Genomic DNA, 15,895 nt, shown 5'->3' with positions numbered 1-15,895 from the left:
GTGCTCTCTGGCTCACCAGACCTAGATGGGAGGCCAAGTGATAAGAAATTTATTTGGTAAATAGTAAATCAGAGCCAGGCTCGTTAGTTAATCATGTGGCCCTGACATCTGTGTGTGGTCTGCTCGAAAGGAAGAGCATCATATTATTAGATGCCTGTGGGTTCAACACTGAGTTCTGCAGAGGGTGAGAAAGTTGCCTTTACTTTCCCCTTGGAGTTTCCTATGGGCTCATGCCAATCCTACCAAGTCCATCAGGAGGGGTAGGAGGGCATCTGCAGTCACCCAGGGTCTCTCTGCCCTCCATCTCTGGGGCCTTCCTGAATAGGCTCTATCATTTCTTAGCATTGGCTTTCAGGCGCTGGGTTCCATTTACATTTCAAGTGGTGTTGCATCCATATTTGGGGGAGGTTTCAGGGCCAGAATACGGGAGAATGTTTGAAGGAATCAGCCCTTCAGAACCTCCACCAGAGTGAAAGAAAATAAACCCTCCTTTTGCTAATTGTGACCTTCTGCTGTGTCACCTGCTAAGATTGCTCCCAAGGTTTTCTTGGCTTGGGTGGGAAAGTAAATGGTAAGTGTAGTGGGGGAGTAGATAAGTTCTCTAGAAGAGGGTTGGGGCAAGGGGATCAGGCTCTTGATGGCTGCAGTGGCCCGTCTGGGGTGGCTGCTGCAAAGATAGTGGCTGCAGTAGGGAGGCACAGCTGGGGTTGCATGCTCTGTGGGTCCAGCGGGATCCAAGAACAGGCCGGAGCCCTGCCCCCTACTGAGTTGGCAGAGCAGGAGCCCCATGCTCCTGGGCACAGCTACAGCTGCCCAGCTGTGGCTCTGGACCCATGCATCCCTGCACTCTCAGGGGCCAGGAAGCCCTCAGTGCCCACAGGCTCAGAAATGCCTGTTTCTGTTCTCTGTCCTCTTCCCACTCCTGGTGCCTGCTTCTGTGTGGAGCAAAGTTGTGGCCAAGTCTGAGCACTGCTGCAACCTGGCCAGGTGTGCGCATGCTCAGGGCAGCACTGACACTCCAGTTTTCTGTTACCTCGGCCCCCTCTGGACTTTGGGTGCCGACGAGCACAGGTGGAAGGCCAGGGGTGCTGAGGATGGCTTGGCATGGGCCTGCAGGCACCCCTCCACATGAATATCCTGGGCACTGTGGATGACATGTTGATGGCAGCGGGAGGCAGACAGGTTTCTGGGCAGAAAGGGACAGATCCCTAGTGAAGCCCCACCTTTAAGCCAGGGACAGACTGAAGCCTGGGGACTGGGCTGCCTGTTCTGGGTGGAGTCTGAAGCCCAGAGTGAGAACTTTTGATGCCTTTTCTGGGCCTGCCCATGGCCACCCGTGGAACAATCAGCATGCACTTTCTTCCTTCTGAGCCCATAAAAACCCTGGACTCGTCCAGACTCACACAGATGTTGGGACTACCAGCTGCAGGAAGGAGCTACCTGCTTCGGGTCTCCTCAACTTTTCAGGACAACCTGCCTGTGGATAGGAGCTACCCACCATGAGTTTCCTCTTTGCTGAGAGCTGAATACTCATTGGGATGACCTGCCTGCAGAAAGGAGCTACCCATTTCGGGTCTCCTGGGAGCTGTTCTGTCACTCAGTGAAGCTCCTCTCCACCTTGCTCACCCTCCAGTTGTCCATGTTCTTCATTCTTCCTGGAAGTGGGACAAGAACTTAGGACCCACTGAATGGTGGGACAGAAAAAGCTGTAACAGAAACAGGACTGAAACACACCCCCAACTCACCATATCGTGGGTGGTGAGGAGAGAAGAGCTGCCGCTCTTTGGAAAGCCCAGACCTAGGGTCTCCCAGAGCCAGGGCTGTGACACCCTCTCTGAGGCTCTGCAGTTCCTGGTGTCTCCAAACTTCTGGGTACCACCACATTCCCTGGTGCCTGCAAGGGAAGTCGCTTGTGGTACACCTGGTCCAGCTGCAGCCTTACACGGAGCAGGCGCCTGGAGCTGCACCCCCTGCCACAGCTGGTGCACCTGGCTGTGTGCAGTAGCCAGACTCCATGCTTGCTCACACACCACTCATCACTCCATGTCTGGCTTGCCCTTGGCAGGCATGAGATCTGAGATGGTAGTGTGAGCTGAGCACAGCCTGCTGGGTCGAGTGGGTGGAACGAACCCACTTTGCTTGTGGGCTCAAGCGAAACCCGAGCAGGGGTGCTGCTGGCCACAGAGGTTTCCAGCTGGTGGAGCAACACCCTAAGGATCCTGTGACACTGTTATTTATAAAGCACTCACTGTGTGCCAGGAACTATTTTAAGAGCCTTAGGTTTATTAAATCATTTAATGTCCCTATCCCCTAATGAGATAACTTGACCAGGGTTACAGACTTGGTAAGGGATGCGGCTGCAATAAGAATGCGGCTGACCTGGCAACAAAGTCCTTGATCTTGGGCATTTACTGCACTGCCTCTCGGCCCCCTTGGTCACATATGATTCAATTATTTTTTCAGGCTTAGCAAGGAATAGGAACATCTTCCCCAAGGAGGGTTTTGCTAGTGCGGTCTGATGCTACAAGATGGAGGCCAAAATTGTCTTTGCCTGCAAGAAGTTCTACTTCTCAAGTTTTCAAATCTGAACACTGCCTCTGACACCTTTCTTCTAGCTATCTTATGCTATGTTATCAGGTTCTGGGTGTGTCCTGCTGGTCTGGTAAATGACAGATGTCTTTTTTTAAGTGTGTTGGCATTGTCAGATTTAACTGAGGGTGGCTTTGTCTCTGGGCCCTTGTGTAGCCTCAAGCACCACAGAGGAGGTGGAAGACACAATGCATGATGGTACTCACCTCTGGGGAGCAAGGAGCATCAGTAGGGAGAGGAGGAAGTATAAAGCAAGGAGGGAAGCCAAGACAGCAAATGTGGGGATGTGGGCATCCTTGGGCATCCTGCTGCATGGCTTTGACAAGGACTTATGCAGTTGACCATGATCAAAACTAGTAGCCAAAAAGCTGGACTGTTCTTGAGAGGCTGCCACAAGGTGCAAAAGTCCACGAGCTCTGGCTTATCCTGGAGCTAAGTCTTCAGACCTTGCTCTAGCTTTTGGCTCTTTGCTGGGAGGAGAGTTAGGTTCAAGTTGCCACAGCAGGCCAGATCCTTTCTCTTCCGGGAAAGGATATCATGCTCATGACATTTAGCACATTTATGCTTGCTGTAAAAAAAAAATCCTTAGAATATTTATGAAAGCTTTCTAAAATGTATAACTTTGCTGGAGTACTGAATGGTATTTACAAGCTTCAAAAAAAAAAACGGAATCATCTCAGTGGTTACAAGTAAAAACTTCTATTATCAGAAATTCTGCTTGCAATGTGCATTGTCAGCTTCCATTGTGTGTGTGTGGCCCACCTACTTGAGCAGTCATTTCAGGAGCCCAGCTTACTTACCTATGGCTGTCATGAGCTTCCTGCAATGCTTCCATTACGATAACCTGCTAGAAATGTAACTCATCTCATTATTAAGAAAAGTGTAAGTGGGAGCTAAATGTGTGACATAAAGCATTCAATAATGCATTCCAAAGTCCATTGTTTGAGGTATTTGGAATACTTGCTGTTCTGAAATGGGTAACAAGGCACTAAATATGTGTGCACAATATTGCACAAGACATGATTACATTCTTCTTACTGTAAGCTAAGAGTGAAACAGAGTGAACATGATGCAGTCCGTTCTAAGCATTTTACCAGTACTGACTCATCAACCCCTCACAATCACCCTATGAGTTAGATACAGTTATTGTTTTCATTTTTATATGTGAGGAACCTGAGGCACAAAGATTAAGAAGCTTGCCCATGGCCACACAGCTAGAAATGGCAGACTGCTGATGGGATTCCAGGCAGTCTTCTTCCAAGATTTATGCTATTAGCCACTGCTGTCCCTAGAAGATTCATATGGCCGAGAAATAGTCTTTCATGGGATTGCACCATTTTACACTTGCAGTTAAACATACATCTACTTATTTGTCCAACAGGAATGAATGCATATATCCACAAAAAGACTGGCATAAGAATATTCATTGCAACTTTATTCTTAACAGTAAAAGAAAATTAAACAGCCCAAATATCCATTAACAAGGAAATAGCTAATCAAACTATAGTGTATTCATACAATGGAATAGTACTCAGCAATAAGCAATGAACTATAATACAAACAACAATATGAATAATAAATCTCAAACCTTTATGCTAAGCAAAAGAAGTCGGATACAAAAGATTATGTACCATATGATTCCATATATATAAAGTTTAAGAGCAAACAAAAGAAATCCGTATAAATAAAGATTAGAATAGTGATCACTTCTGGGAAGAGGGAAGGGCCATGAGGCAGGGTGATGGCAATGCTCTATATTTTGATTGGTCAAAAACCTTTGACGTGTACACTTAATATTTGTGCATCTTCATGTATGTATTTATACCCCATTTACACACACACACACATGCACACACACACACACCCCCATACAGTATAAATTGAAGATCCCATTTCCTCCCAAACCCATTCCCTTCTTCAGTCATGACCACTGATTTTATAGACTGGTGTGGAGTTTCCAGGAGTTTCCATTTATATGCCTGTGTGTCTATATACATCCAAATAGACATTCCTATTTTAACATAAATAAGATCAGACTATATGTATTATTTCTGTTTCTGCTACCTGCTTTCTTTTTTGAGTAACAATATATCCTGAAGGCTTTTCCATGTCCATACTTCATTTTGCCTTAATCTTTTTAGCGACCCTGATTTTATGTTATGAATATACTTAATTTCTTCAGTTTCCTTCTGATGGATGATTAGGCAATTTTCAAATTTTTACTTCTACAATTGTAATGGAAATGTTTGTATATATATATTATATATATATGTGCACATGTGCAAGCACTTTTGTAGGTTGTTTTCCTAGAAGAAGGGTTTACTTAGGCAAAAGGAAGGTATGCTTTGGTGGAAATTGCCAAATTGATTTCCAAAAATCCTTTTGTTAATTACACTCCTCCTCACCAATGTGAGAGAGCTACATTCCTGCATTCTTCCCAGCAATGAATATTACCAATCTTTAAAAGTTTTTGAGAGCAGATGGGTGAAAAAGTGGCATCTTTTTGTTTCTATTGAGATTTCAAAATAAGTTTCGATTTTCTCCTTGTTTTGCAAATATGCATGTGCCCTTGGACAAACATATGCATCTCCTGTCCTGCACTCCTAGCTATGTAATTCCAGAGGTCTGAGTCTGATACGTTCTCACTACCAAGTTAGCACTTTATTCTTAGAATTTGACAGATGATTCTAGTGAAAATGGCAGGATTCTGTTCTCTCTGACATGCTTTCTTAATATGGTAGTCGTTGTTGACCTTGAACCTGTTGGAAATTTTTAATTTAATGCAAATTCCTTGATGGCAACTGAATTTTGAATAGTGACATCCCTTGCTTTATGAAACTGGTAAATTTAAATTAAACATTGGAAATTAACCTTACCACTATATTTTCCAAATACTTCTTTTACCATAATTGTTTTTATCTTTTTAAAATTTGCATTTTGCATATATTCTTAATGCTGTTTTTATTCTGGAGAAAAAATTCACCCCAAAGAAATGTTTTTTGTTTTGTTTTGTTTTTTTTTTTTAAATAATGGAGCAAGTCAGTCTCTGGCAGAGCCTTGCCAAGTGGTTGGGTGTTTGACAAAGAGTGATACTTGCTTCTGGGGCAGGATAGTAAGAAGGCATGGCAGTCTCCATGACCAGGGCCCTTCCCGTCTAGTTTTGGAGATATTTGAAAGCTGTACTGAATTTAGCACTTTGATTCATTCGGTGTGGATGTACTTCTGCAGGTAGGGGAAGTTGTGGAGACTGATAGGTCACTTACAGATTTTATTCTTACAAATGCTGAAGTTGTTGCTAGCAAAAATCATTGTGGTCATTTTTTCACTGAGCATCTGTGAGGGCATTTTCTCTTCTCTAAGAGATCTAGTATTTTTAAATTTCACGACTCCTCTGCCTGCCTCCCTCATAAATTGCCATTTTAACCTGTGTTTTACGTAGCCTTAGGGCTTCCCTGAGAAACACTTGAGAGAGGAGTTCTCTGGTAGTGAGGCTCTGCTCACCTGTTCTACCCCACCTCTTGCTTCTTTCCTACCTGTGCGAGAGCATTCCTTCATTTCCCTTTTGACTTTCAAGTAAGCATTAAGTGAAAGAAAGACTTCAACTGCTAGAAATATCTTTGAAAACCGTGGCACTACTTCAGGAGACTGTGGACACTTTATATGTAGCTATTGACAGTTTCATGTACAAATACAAGATGATCATTCTCATCACCTTGCTCTGCATCTCTCTAATTGGCCCAAATCCTGAGCAATGCCATTCAAAACCTGACTTTCCTTTTTCAGTCACTGGTGTCTTAAATAAGGGAGTGTTGAAAGGAGTGGCTGGAGATAGGCCTCCAGCATAATGTCAAAACTTCAGTTCCCCATTTTTCTTAGCCACTAATTCTCTTTTTTTTTGAGATAGAGTCTTGCTCTGTCACCCAGGCTGGAGTGCAGTCAGTGGTGTGATCTTGGCTCACTGCAACCTCCAGTTCCCACGTTCATGCCATTCTCCAGCCTCAGCCTCCCAAGTAGCTGGGACTACAGGCACCCACCACCACACGTGGCTAATTTTTTTTTTTTTTTTTTTTTAGTAGAGAGGGGTTTCACTGTGGTAGACAGGATGGTCTCAATCTCCTGACCTTGTGATCCACCCGCCTTGGCCTCCCAAAGTGCTGGGATTATAGGCGTGAGCCACGGCGCCTGGCCGCCACTCATTCTTAGGAAAGCTTTAAGGGACATGTGGGTCTAGAATTTGCTTTTTTTCTTTGGGATTGAAAAATCGTTGCAGTATTCCTGAAAGTAAGGTCACTGTGTTCAGACTGCTCTAAGAACTTTATGGGAGTTCTTTCACTATGCAAATGATGTTTGTAATAATAAATAATCTGTATTTGTCACCCATACTTGGGGCAGAGGCACTTTTAGCAGTTGATTCTATTTAACACTATACTCTAAAGTAATACAATTATTTCTTTTAAAAAATACCCTCTAATTAAGCAATCACATCCTAACCTCTCCATTACATCCTGTTACTGAGCTCTGGCCTTATTTCCTAAGGAACTGGAAAATATGACTGCCGTAGGTTCACATGGGCTTTGGAAATACTGTGTCCTCATTCAGTTAGAAAGCAAGAGTCATTCTTAACATCTTTATACTAACCAAAAGACAGGTTCCTCAAAGTGGATTAGCACGCAAGTTTGACTTGGTGGCTTCATGTGTGTACATTGCTGTATCAGGTAAAAATGGAGAAATATTGGACAAAAATTATGCAACTCAAAGACTAAGGAGATGGTCTTTCTATCATACTTTATAACCTCCTAATAAGTGCTACCAATAATATTTAAATCATGGCTTCAGTTAGTGTAAATATTCATAAGAAGCCAAAGTGTTCAGAATATATAAGTTCAGAATATAATATGTGTGTGTGTGTGTGTATATATATATATAGAGAGAGAGTGTGTGTGTGTGTGTGAGTGTGTGTTATTTAGAGATGGGGCCTTGCTACGTTGCACAGGCTGGACTCTAACTCCTGGGCTCAAGTGATCCTCCTGCCTCAGACTCCCGAGTAGCTGGGACTACAGGCATGAGCCACTGCACCCTCGGACTATTTATTAGCAGGGAGTACACTGTTAGTGCCAGATAATATTATTCTACTAACTAAACAATGCTCTTGCGCTTTGTTTGCTTGGAATGGGAGAGAGTAGGGGAGTACATAATTTATGGGGACTAGAGATAAGAGTTTCTTGTGGAGAGCAGTTTTCATTTGATTTTACTTGCTTCAATTTCACGTTTGCTATTTATCATCTAGTTCTTACCTTGTTTACATTTTCAAAAGATCAGTGATTCTCAGTATGTTTTTTACTGAGTCAGGGCTCAGTAACAGTGGTTGACGTGGCAATGCTGTAGTATGGGGGAAAGGGATCCGAAAGGACCCCAAATGATTCTGCTGCTCGTCCCTTGTCTTGTGGTCAATACTCCCGAACCCTCCGTACTGCCCTCCTACCTCCTCATGTGTTGGATTAGATTTATTACAGCTGCTGTGGACATGGTTGCCTAAATCTGCGGAATGTTTTGCTAAACGCTGCTGGTGCAATAGTACACATTAAGCTTATAATTCCCGTTGTTGTTTTCTTGAACCCGTTCTTTATACTTAGTCTTTTACTCGATCACTTTATGATTTTGCACTTTGACATCCTGTAGATTCATTAAGATTTTTTACTCCAAGCCCCAGAACTTTGTTTAACGTCATGATTAGCCAAATTGTTACTGTGTTTGAGCTAAGTGGTGACAATGTATTTGATTGGAGCCTTGTAATTGTTATTTTAAAATCAAAGTAATGGATTTTGATCTCAGAATAAGAACATGATCCAAAAGAATAATAATGATAATAATTAGAACAGCAACCAATTAGGAGAAAATAAATGCCCTATCATGGACCAGAGGCCCTATGTGCCTGGGCCCTGCCTACCTGTGCAGTCCTATCTCCCACCCACATCTACCCTTCCCTGGATTAGCCTCACAGCAGCCTTCCGGTTTCTTCTTTCCTGTCTTGGGAATTACATGCATTGTTCTCTCTACTTGAGAGCTCCGCCACTGGTGTTTCTCTTGGTTAGCTCCTTCTAGTCTCACCCACAGTCTCACTTTGCTAGGGAGGCTTTCCCTGGCCACAGCATCTAAAGTCATCTCCTTCCACTCCACCACCTGTCCACACAAGCACATCACTGTCTCTCACAGCATGCTGCTTGTTTCCTTCAACGTTAAGAAACCTAAGTTGTGTTTCCTTGATACTTGTCCATCTTGCCCAATGGCCTCTAAGCTCCATGAGGGTGAAGATTATACCTGCCCCATTTGCCACTGCAGCCCCAGTGCTTTCCTGGGACCTGGTATTAAGTGGATGCTCAATACATATTTGTAGTTGAATTAATGGATTATTTGGAAGTATCATCTTTTTCCCAAGCCCATATCCAGATAGCCTATGCTTAGTACTTCCTGAGTCTATTTGTGATAACATATGATCTTCCAGTGGTAGAATTTAACCAAGCTGTGCTGACTTTTCCCAGGCATATGAAAGATCAGAATAAGAAGGTGGCCAACCTCAAGCACAATCAACAGTTGGAAAAGAAGAAAAATGCTCAGCTACTAGAAGAAGTCCGCAGGCGAGAAGATAGCATGGCTGACAACTCACAGCATTTGCAGGTAAGCACGGGCTTCTCTTCTTAATCCCTAAATAACTAGAGATGGACTCTCTCAGAAATGTCACCATTGCTGCTGGAAAATATTCACAGAAATGGTGGACTTTCCCTTTGCCTGGGTCTAGCACTAACAAGGAACCTAGTAGGTCTTTCCCAGGGAGGGTCATCATTTTCAGAATGGTGGCCATGAAAAGCCAATTATGGTAGAGCCTAGAAATACAATGCAGAGTCTTTTGGTTCCTGTAACTCACCTTAAAAGGTAAGGGCTGCATTTATATAGTTGGCCAAGAAACTTAAAACATAGAAATGTCTTCGTTTTCAATTTATATTTAAATTATTTTGGTAATAGAAGAAGGCAAATGTGTGTGTATTATCACAGAAGGTATTTGGGTGAGGATGCATTCAGCTGATCCCAGACAGTTTACAAAACCAGTTTTGTTTTGTTCAAGACTGTGAGGCTCAGGCACAGATCATTATTCTGTCTTCTCCGTGAATATAGTTATCTTTCAATGGACAGTTCTATCTTAGAAACAAACCAACTCACTGGAAACACCAATTTTTCCTCATTAACCACCCTTATTTTTGGCCAAGGAGTGCTCCCCATGTACTCAATAAAACATTCAAGTTAAAACAGGGCATTTGCTTTGAAGTTTCTTTATTTATTCCAGGGTGCCTTTAAACAGAGCAGTTCAAGTTGGCTGGAGTTCATGTTAAAGTTTGGTTATTAATTAGTGTCTTTCTCCAGTCATATATTAGGTTTCCTCCTTGGAGACAGGAGAAGTTAGGTAATTTCAATATGTACTCATAGTTCCTCTTTTTAATTGGCCAAAAGAAAAATCAATAATTATTCCAGAGTAGGAAATACAAGGAAATACCTTGCATAGGGCATGGCACATGGGGACTTGTTAGTCAATATTAGTGGTTTTTTTTTTTCTCTGTGCCCTAGACATGCCTTCTGGTGTCACTGAAGGCCCTTTACATTGATGCTTGATTTGGAGTGTTCACTGAGTAGTGAGACAATAGTAGGTGGGCCCAGAACTTTTTTTTTTTTTTTGAGATAGAGTCTCCCTCTGTCACCCAGGCTGGAGAGCAGTGGCGTGATCTTGGCTCACTGCAAGCTCCACCTCCTGGGTTCACGCCATTCTCCTGCCTCAGACTCCCGAGTAGCTGGGACTACAGGCACCTGCCACGAGGCCCGGCTAATTTTTTTTCTATTTTTAGTAGAGACGGGGTTTCACCATGTTAGCCATTATGGTCTCAATCTCCTGACCTCGTGATCCACCTACCTCGGCCTCCCAAAGTGCTGGGATTACAGGCTTGAGCCACCGCACCCGGCCAGGTGGGCCCAGAACTTTAAAGAGGACCTGACGTTAGGGCTCACCTTGCTATGGTGTATTCTGTAAAAGAAGAATAATAATTGCATCTGCTTCAGAGTAGTTGTGAGAGTTAAAGAGTCAAAGCATATAAATAATTTAGAATTGACTATGCCCAAAATAAGCATTCATGACTAATGGTTGTTATAACAAGGAAAAGGTAAATGAAACATTAAAAACGATTTATCTACTATATGCAGAGGTATTTCTACAGTTCTAATCTGATATGCAATGAGCATCAAAGTTTTTATCTTTTCTATATATAGTAATTTCTTCTTTTCTAAGGACACATCTAGTTAAGGAAATTAATGTCTTGTTTTGGCCCATGAACTTTTGTAGAGCAATATTTTCATAACGGGCCTTGATAACTACCTCATAGCCCTATTCATAAAAGATAGCATGGTCTGGAATTGCTTAGTTGCATTCCTGACCACCCCAAATAAAGGATAGCATTTGAAATGCAGTAAAAAGTAATCACGATTACTTTTGATGAAAATGTCTCTGGTTAAGGTTAATAGAGAGTAAACCTCCCACTTCCCTGGATTGTTAAGCAGATGTGCTCAGATGCAGTAATTACTGCCTTCCGAAAACAAAACTTTCTGGAGGCACTTGACTTTTTTAATATTGCTGTTGTTTTGAGCATTTCCCGTTTACAAGTTAGCCTGTTAAGCCTTTAAGTGTCAGTCAATCGGGATTTAGCCTGGCTGGTTGGTGGTTGTGGCACTGGCACCTGTTAATTTTGATTTATTCTACACAAGCATTTGGTAACAACTGGGTACACTGGCTTCATGATTTCAACCAACCCAATAGGTATTATATCCAGAAAAATATAATGTAGGGTATTGCCTACAACAATAATAGCTAGTGGATCAGGCTTCAAAGAAGAGCACCAAGAGATTCAACTAGTTGGTATGAAAGTTGGTAACAAAGTTGAATGAAGATAGAGTGATTATGCTTTTTATTGTTCAAACCAGAACACAAAAGGCATAGACAAAATCTGTGTCACCTCAGTCAAACCTAGATATATAGCACAGTATGAAACATTTTACAAATCCAGTCTTCTTTATTTCATAAGTGTATAGTATAGTTTTCCGACAGAAATTGCAAACTCAAATGCTTTCAGGGTCTAGGCTTTTAACATAAGAAACAGGCTTGTGTGTAGGAAAAATAATGTTGTCTGGTTCTTTCTGCCTGTTTTTTATGGTTTATTTTTGGTAGAGATGTGTCAGTTAGCAAGTGCCATAATAATGCTGTGCTGTGCAACAAATCACCCCAAAACCCAGTGGCTTTATAGTACCAATAGTTTATTCTTACAAATTTGCAGGTTGACTAACTGGCCCAGCTGCTCTAGGATGGGTTTGACTGGGCACTTCTTCTATTCACTGCACATCTGTGGTGGTGTCTGGGGCAGCTCTGTTACACGTGTTCATTCTGAGGCCGAAGAGGTGTGAGCAACCCAGGGAAAACTCTTCTAGTGACAGTTGCTGAGGCACAAGAGAATAAGCAAAACATGCTAGGTCTCATAAGGCCTAGTCTTGAACTGATATTGTGATTTTCACCCTTTGCATTGGCCCAAAGCAAAGCACATAGCCAAGCCACAGATTGGAAAAGTACACTCTGCTCACAAAGACAAAAATGTATGGGAGTAGATACGAGGAGAGGTGAAGAATTGAGGCCAATCATTCAGTTTATCAAAAGAGACAAGCCCTGGAGAAGTATTTCTCTATTATAAGAAAAATAGCATATGCATAATGAAAAAGTTCAGCTGTGGGTGGCCTTAGTGTGTGGATATACTTGAGGGTGGTGGGGAGCTGTAGAGAACTCAAGAAGCCTTACTCATCTAAGGGAGTAGTGGCTACTATGCTCTGGTTGAACACTGCTGTAAAGGTGGGCCTAGGGTGGTGGGACCTCCAATTGTCCAAGATAATCCATAAAATGGGAATTTGTATGTGAAATCTGTGGATTTTAGGAAGTTAGTTGAATTTTTAAACACTCTGGGATCCTGTGAAGCACACGTGCACATGAGTTGCCCACTGGCTTGTGGCCTCTGCTGCGTGACTTGGCACTCTGATCCCTGTGGGTCTACATAGTGTAAATGAAGTGACTAAGAATACACCCTAGTTAGCCGAACTTGACTCATTGGAAAAAGGTGGCAGTTTAGTATTTGTCCTGAGTCCTCATTTTGTTTGAAGATACTTAAATTATTGTTTTTTAAAGGAAATCGTCCACAATCTACAGGAATAGGGAATGTTCTTGATTTAGCTTCTCAAATCATTTTTTGGAGCATTGACAAGGAGAACAGGAAGGGAAGGATGCAGAACCATGGAGTTGAACTGGCCAGTGTTCAAATACTGGCCCTTATTATTATTAGCTTAAGGCCTTGAGTATGGCAGAGAATCTCTCTGACCTTTACTTTTTTCATCTGTAAATGGGGATTGCAATCTTTACCTCCCTGGGTGGGTTAAATAAAATGAGGTTTGTGAAAGAACCTAGCACAGTACCTGACATGTGTGGACTTCAGTTACTAGAGTTTTCTCCCAGAGAGACTGATAATGAGCTTTTAATCATAGAAGACAGTGACCATTGGGAGTATCAACCAACAAATTCTTTGCAACTATTTTACACTGATGAGTAATACAGATATAGAACACACACCAGTAAATGGAAATTCCCAATAAAGCATTAAAAAAACATTTTGGGCAATAAGGAGGAAAATTAAAACATTCTTCAAGTTAATGTTGAATTGTGTGTGAAAGGTGGATGTGAAAGATCGTGATTTTCTTGTATAATTCTGCAGAGCTTTTCCCAGAACACAGATTATAGGGCATGATATTTATGTCTGACCTTGGGGCTTTGGGCTTCTGTGTGTCCCATCAGAGCCCACATGGAGGTTTTTCAACAAGGTGTCTTTCTGGAGATTCACACTAAATCGTCATTTCCAGAATGGGATGCTTTTTTTTTTTTTTTTTTTTTTTTTTTAAAGCTCTACCTATTTCTCACTGAGTAAATATGCCAATTTGAAACCCCAGTGGATATCCTTGTAGATTTTGGCTGCATTTTTCCATGTGTAGCTTATCGAGTTAATAAACTAACTTTCTAAAAAATGCACAAGCCAATGTTTTATGCTCCTTTTCTGTATATGTCTGCAGAATTCTCTTCAATTTATTGCCTGAAAACTAAAGTCTGTTCTTGTGTGCTTCCGTTTCCAAATTATAGGTTCCCAGGGAACCGTAAAGTTTCTTCTCTGCCCGTGGTTAAACCCAAGTGTGATCACTTTAAAAAGCAAATGAATGTTCTCATTTATTCTTGTCCTTTTAATAGAATTCTAAAAAAAAAAAAAAAAAAAAAAAAAGCTACAAAGACAATTTTATTTTTTAATTTGTGCAACCCTGTACAGCCAATATCTTTTTTCGAAGGGGACTTCCTTTACTTTCCTCCTCCAATTAGAGTTGGAATCAGCTAACAGAGGAAGTGTAACAAACAACATAAACCTCAAAAATGCATAGCTTTCAGCAAAACATATAGTTCATTATGGAGTTCCCAAGTTTTGCTAAGTTGTTTCTTTGCAGAAGGATGTGTATATCTTAAGCAGCAATTTTTTAAACTTCATATCTATATGTTCATCTCTCCAAGTCACTAAGTTAAATTCATTTCTTTTTCAATTCCCTGAGCTTAAAATTGTTACTTTAACTGTGATCTATGTTCATGTGTTATGGTACACTTACCTAAGTACTGCCATTAGAAGAAACCTGACCAGCAGAGTTAAGAGATTCATCATTGTCAAAATGAGTTTATTTAGTTCCTAGTTTTCCATGACTGTTTGGTAGGCACGGTGTAGAGTGATTTAGGGAGGCTCCATTTCAGCCATCATTTTCAACATATGGAAAAGATGAGAAAGGTCATCCTAACCCAGGTTTAAAATAGAATCCACATTTGTTTAAATTTTCATTAGAACTTAACATCATGATTTGTTTTAAACACTGTGAAGTGTTTTATTTGTTTGTTTTACAGTTTTCTACCTTGATGGGTAGAGATTGGGAAGTTCCATTAAGTTATGGATAAATCCTATCACATTGTTGAAATGTGAACTGACCCTCATCTAATTTTTTCAGACTCTGTTCATGGTTTCAGACGAAGAGAAATACTCAAGTATTTGCTAGTCTGCAGAGGACAAGGAATGTTGACGAGTAGGACTGAGGGTCGGCACAGGAGTGCTTTCTTTCCTTGGGGATTTATTTTGACATTTGTTTTTCTTTCACACTATAATCCCCCACGAGCCAAAAAAACGACTTTTGTTGTAGCAGGCCCATGTAGGCAGTCTCAGAAAATCTTATTTGACAATCAGTTTCAGGTAGCCTTGAGTTAAAGTCATTACTCTTTGTAGTAACTCATAGACTGTCACGGGTGACAAGACATCCGGTGCAATGTATTTGGGAAGTAACTATTTGTTAGAAATGTTCCAAGAAGCCAAGTGCAATCAGGTAAATAAAACTGTTATATGTGGAGTTTTTCTTCTTTCCTCCCAATAAAGTATGACTTGTTTTTCCAAATGTGCAGTAACTTGCATATTTCTTCTGAGAAACGTCTCCTGCTTTTTCCTGTGGATTTCTGACCTAATCCTCCACTTCATATAGCCCTTCTGTACAAACACAATATATTTCTATGGAAAAGAGAGGTTTACCCTTAATCAAGTGTTGCCTAATCTACCTACTAAATTACCTCCTGAAGACAGAGTGGAGTTCATTATTCTTTTCCAAAGGGTTTTCAGGTTTCACCCCATTAGTGGCTCTTTAGCAGTCCTTGGCAAAGTGAATGTTTGTTTGCTGAAGGCTGAAGATCCTGCTGAATGAAATGCAACATATTTCTCAGATGTAATCATTGTTGTTATGGGGGTAGAGTTTGAAATGACAAACCTTGGGGTGGGGGATTTGGAAAAAGAAATCTTGCTTGAATGGTACAGTAATCTCTTATTTTGAGGGGGCTTTCTAAGGAAGCTCACACTATTTTTTAGATGTTATCCTATTTTGTGCCTCTTGGTCCCTGAAATAGAAATCAATAAGGGAAAATCAATAAGTGTTCATCCTTTTGTGAGCTCCAGTGAAAACTAGAAGCAGACGTGGATCCTTTCCTAAAAGAAATGCCATGTTCAGTTCTAAGGAGAGAGAAGGGCTAGGTTTGTAGAGTCTGTCTTGCCTCTGTTTATCCCTGACTCTGATCTGTGGGCTTATTTTGAGGTGAAGCTTGAACTATAAACTGGAGACC

General features: G+C 41.5%; 1 protein-coding gene across 1 annotated transcript in view; it reads left to right on the top strand.

The window, feature by feature from the left end:
• ERC2 (ELKS/RAB6-interacting/CAST family member 2) overlaps positions 1-15,895 on the top strand; it is a 1,005,625-nt gene that overhangs the window by 544,584 nt on the left and 445,146 nt on the right. Inside the window, exon 13 of the mRNA XM_033210156.1 lies at positions 9,129-9,264. Coding sequence (XP_033066047.1) covers positions 9,129-9,264 — 136 coding nt within the window. The remainder of the gene's footprint in view (positions 1-9,128; positions 9,265-15,895) is intronic.

Source organism: Trachypithecus francoisi, unplaced genomic scaffold, assembly GCF_009764315.1.
Source record: "Trachypithecus francoisi isolate TF-2019V2 unplaced genomic scaffold, Tfra_2.0 Lachesis_group0, whole genome shotgun sequence".
In the NCBI taxonomy this organism is placed as follows: domain Eukaryota; kingdom Metazoa; phylum Chordata; class Mammalia; order Primates; family Cercopithecidae; genus Trachypithecus; species Trachypithecus francoisi.
The sequence above is the reverse complement of the archived record's forward strand: the minus strand, read 5'-3'. Positions and strand labels throughout refer to the sequence as shown.